The sequence below is a fragment of the Poecilia reticulata genome, linkage group LG16 (assembly GCF_000633615.1).
Source record: "Poecilia reticulata strain Guanapo linkage group LG16, Guppy_female_1.0+MT, whole genome shotgun sequence".
Taxonomy (NCBI): domain Eukaryota; kingdom Metazoa; phylum Chordata; class Actinopteri; order Cyprinodontiformes; family Poeciliidae; genus Poecilia; species Poecilia reticulata.
In genome coordinates, this window is record NC_024346.1 from 464711 (window position 1) to 468226 (window position 3516).

General features: G+C 51.7%; 1 protein-coding gene across 3 annotated transcripts in view; it reads left to right on the forward strand.

The window, feature by feature from the left end:
• Positions 1–3516, forward strand: part of atp2c1 (ATPase secretory pathway Ca2+ transporting 1) — a 22047-nt gene that overhangs the window by 1698 nt on the left and 16833 nt on the right. Inside the window, exons 1-2 of one of the 3 annotated variants that reach the window (XM_008430624.2) lie at positions 1237–1370; positions 2601–2705. In XM_008430624.2, coding sequence (XP_008428846.1) covers positions 1290–1370; positions 2601–2705 — 186 coding nt within the window. In that variant the 5' untranslated portion in view covers positions 1237–1289. Of the gene's footprint in view, positions 1–1236; positions 1371–2600; positions 2706–3516 lie in introns of those variants that run through there. The other 2 variants (XM_008430627.2, XM_008430626.2) reach the window with 2 other exon arrangements.

The window sequence follows — 3516 nt, forward strand, 5'->3', positions numbered from 1 at the left end:
TACCAACATGATATGGAAGCTAGCGCTAAAGCGTTATGCCAACATGATATTTAATGGAAGCTAGCGCTAAAGCGCCACATTAAATTCTAACCAAAACTTAAACACAGATGTTGAAATTTTGTAAACCTGCAGAATAAGTTAGCATGGATTAATTTAGGGGAAGCTAAGTGTGCTAAATGTTTTTAAAGCTCTAGTCAGGGCTTATTGACGAATTAGCTCTACTATTAGTTGATTAGCAGAAGTGCCGCCCATTATGGATCTGCTGGTTCCAGACGTTCTCTGCTGGTTTGGACCCAGTCTGCGGTTCTCTGTTCTCCAGGTATCTCTCTGGGCCCAGCTGTTTTAAATGGACTTTGGTCCTGAAGGGGAATGAGATGATAACGGTAAATCATCGCCAGACTTCCTGTTCCTCGTCGTCTTCCTCTGCTCTAATTAGGCCGCTGTCACATGGTGCGTCTAATATTAGAGCAGCTGTTCCAGCAGGGACCGAAGGTGACCCCGACCCGCTTTCTCAGAGGAAACTCCAGGTGATGGACCGGATCAGAACAGAACCCATTCTGGGTCCAGGGTTTTGTTAAGGAAGATATTTGGGATCAGCATTGTGATTCTGAAATCCGATCAGGATGTTTTGGTTCTGATCCCATCCTTTAAACATCTGCTGATATTGTTGTATCGGCATCGGTACCGGTGTTGGATCAGATGGACAGGAATAGGTCCAAATGTTGGTTCCGTAGATCTGCGTGCCAAATTATGATGAATATCCTGAGGCCCGGTTCTACCAGAACCTTTAGTTAAAATGAACAAACCGTCTGAATCTTAATAAAAACTTTGCCTGCATCATTCAGTGAGGCCCTCTGAAGTGGCCGTGGCGGGCCGGATTTGGCCCCCGGGCCACCAGTTTAACACATGTGATCCAGAACTATTCAGAAACTTGCTGGTTCAGAAAAGCAGCCAGAGTCCAAAGAAAGCCGGAGAACTGCTGATCTGATCCGCTGGATCGGACTCCATAAAGTTCTGGACCGGATCCGGGTCGGACCGGACCGGATCTCGGTTCAGACGACGTTCTGCAGGTCCAGCCGAGTTCCTGTGACTCTAGCAGGAAGGAGCGGCTTCCTGGAGGCAGGTGTTGTGGGTCAGGTGGTGGGCGGAGCCAGCAGAACCGGCCCGTTGTGGGGCCCGGCGGGGTGAAGGCGTGTTTGCTTTAAATGCTCAGCGTCTCCTGCCTGTGACTCATTCTGAGAGACGACAGCCTTGTGACGGTTCTGCAGCAGAACCTGACCGGTACCAACATGTTCCGCTTCCCGTTCCCGGCGCTGTGGCAGAAAAAGGAAAAAAAGGAAAACCAGGAGATCATGGTCCAGTCGCTGGAGGTAAGGCTGGGAGTAAAACCAGAACCTGGTTCTGATGGAGAAATGGTCCGTTTTTTCTGTTTCCTTTCTTTTTTAGCTAAACTTTATTTATTCTTGTTATTTTTCTGAAAGTTTCTAAGTGCTGATGAATCCTGAACTGCTTTGACTAAACTTTGCATGAGTTCTGGAGTCCAAACGACATTTACCAGAACTTCAGTCTGGAGGCCGCGACCCTGTGACCCCGCTGGGGGTCAGGTGACGACTGGACGGCCTCAAGGTCCAGGCCTCTGCTGCCCGTCACTCTGGCGCTCCTCAGGTCCAGAGCCTGACCTCTGCCCTCCAGGGAACATTCCTCCCTGTCAGGTTTTTCCAGATCTTCTCCTGCGTGTTTCAGATGCTTCCCTGATGTCAGAGGGACGCCCAGGTTCTGGAGCGACCCGGTGCCGACCCGGTGACTCTTAGAGTCAGGACGGGGAGAAGAGCCGCTTCCTGTTGACGTGGCCTTCTGGAAAGGCCTGCAGGGGGCGTGCTGGTAGCTGCTGCTCCCCTCCGCGCCTGCAGGGGGTGTGCTGGTAGCTGCTGCTCCCCTCCGCGCCTGCAGGGGGCGGACCGGTGCCTGCTGCTCCCCTTCGGGCCTGCAGGGGGTGTGCTGGTAGCTGCTGCTCCCCTCCGCGCCTGCAGGGGGCGGACCGGTGCCTGCCGCTCCCCTCCGCGCCTGCAGGGGGCAGACCGGTGCCTGCTGCTCCCCTCTGCGCCTGCAGGGGGCAGACCGGTGCCTGCTGCTCCCCTCCGCGCCTGCAGGGGGCGTGCTGGTAGCTGCTGCTCTCTAATAGGTTTTCAGCAGCATGGAGGCGTTTACGTCAGTAATTCATAATTTGTTCCTCTGGGTTTTGGTCCAGCAGCTCCTGGTTCTGGTTCATCTTGCAGTGGTCCGGTCCGGTTGGCCAAGCAGAACCAGAAACTTCACAGTCGATGTGAAAAGTGGCAGCCCTTCCCTCTGCAGAACCGGGTCTGGAAGCTCTGACCTGGTTCTGTAGAATGGCTCTTTTACTCTGTGTTCACTCCTGGGTTCTGTTTGGACCCGGTTCTGACCCAATCAGCTGTCAGAGTATACAGTGTATCAGACGATGTGTCTGTTCTGGTTCTGAACCGGTGAAGCTTTAAACGGAGCCGCTCCAGAACCTGTGCTCCTGGTTCTGGTCCGGTTCTGATTCTGACCCAGTGTGTGTGTGTGTGTGTGTGTGTGTGCAGCTTTCCCAGAACCAGCCCTGCGGTGAAGATGAGACCATGGTTCCGGTACTGACGTCCAGAAAAGCCTCAGAACTCCCAGTTAATGAAGTAGCGTGCGTCCTGCAGGTGAGCCGACCCGATCGGGTCAGAACCAATAAATATCTGTTCATGTGATCATCTCCACAAAACTGGTGAAAACATGAAATAAACTATTTTAAACATCTAGTTCTATAAATTCATGAAACATTAAAATAATGGGAAACAATTTAATGAATAAATAATTATGAACCTGAGTCCGATCCGCCATCAGCTGATCCGGTCCAGAACCGCGAGCTTGCATCCGGTTTGACCATCTCCATGGCAACCAGATCAACTGTGTTATCTTTATGGTTGTGGTTCCCTCACTGCTCTGTTTACTCAGACAGGATCTCATCAGAACCGGGTCAGGAGAAACGACCCGGTTCAGAACCGGGTCAGGAGAAACGACCCGGTTCAGAGCCGAGCCTATATAAAACAGAGTTTTTCCGAGTTGAATCAGGGTTAATGTTTTACAGTGCGGTAAAGCAGGTTCACGTGGAAATTACAATCAGATTCAGTTTTATGTTGACGGCGCATTAAGAACTAATGGCAGCTTCATTTGTAGCTGAACTGTGAGAAGGAACCGAGGTTCTGATCCAGATCTGCGGCGGAGAGTCAGGGGAACCAGGGCCAGGCTGAGTTCTGCTGAGATCATCAGAACCAGGTCGCAATATGACCAGAACAAAGGCATTAAAATGAGACCAAACCGGTAAAACCAGAGTTTATCAGAATGCTTTGTTGTCTTTGTGCAGAAGCAACATGAAATTTCATTCCAGTGCCGAGAGTCAACAAAGACGCGAACAAAGGGCAGGACACGGCGGGAGGGGCCATGGGAGGGGCCATGGGAGGGGCCATGGGA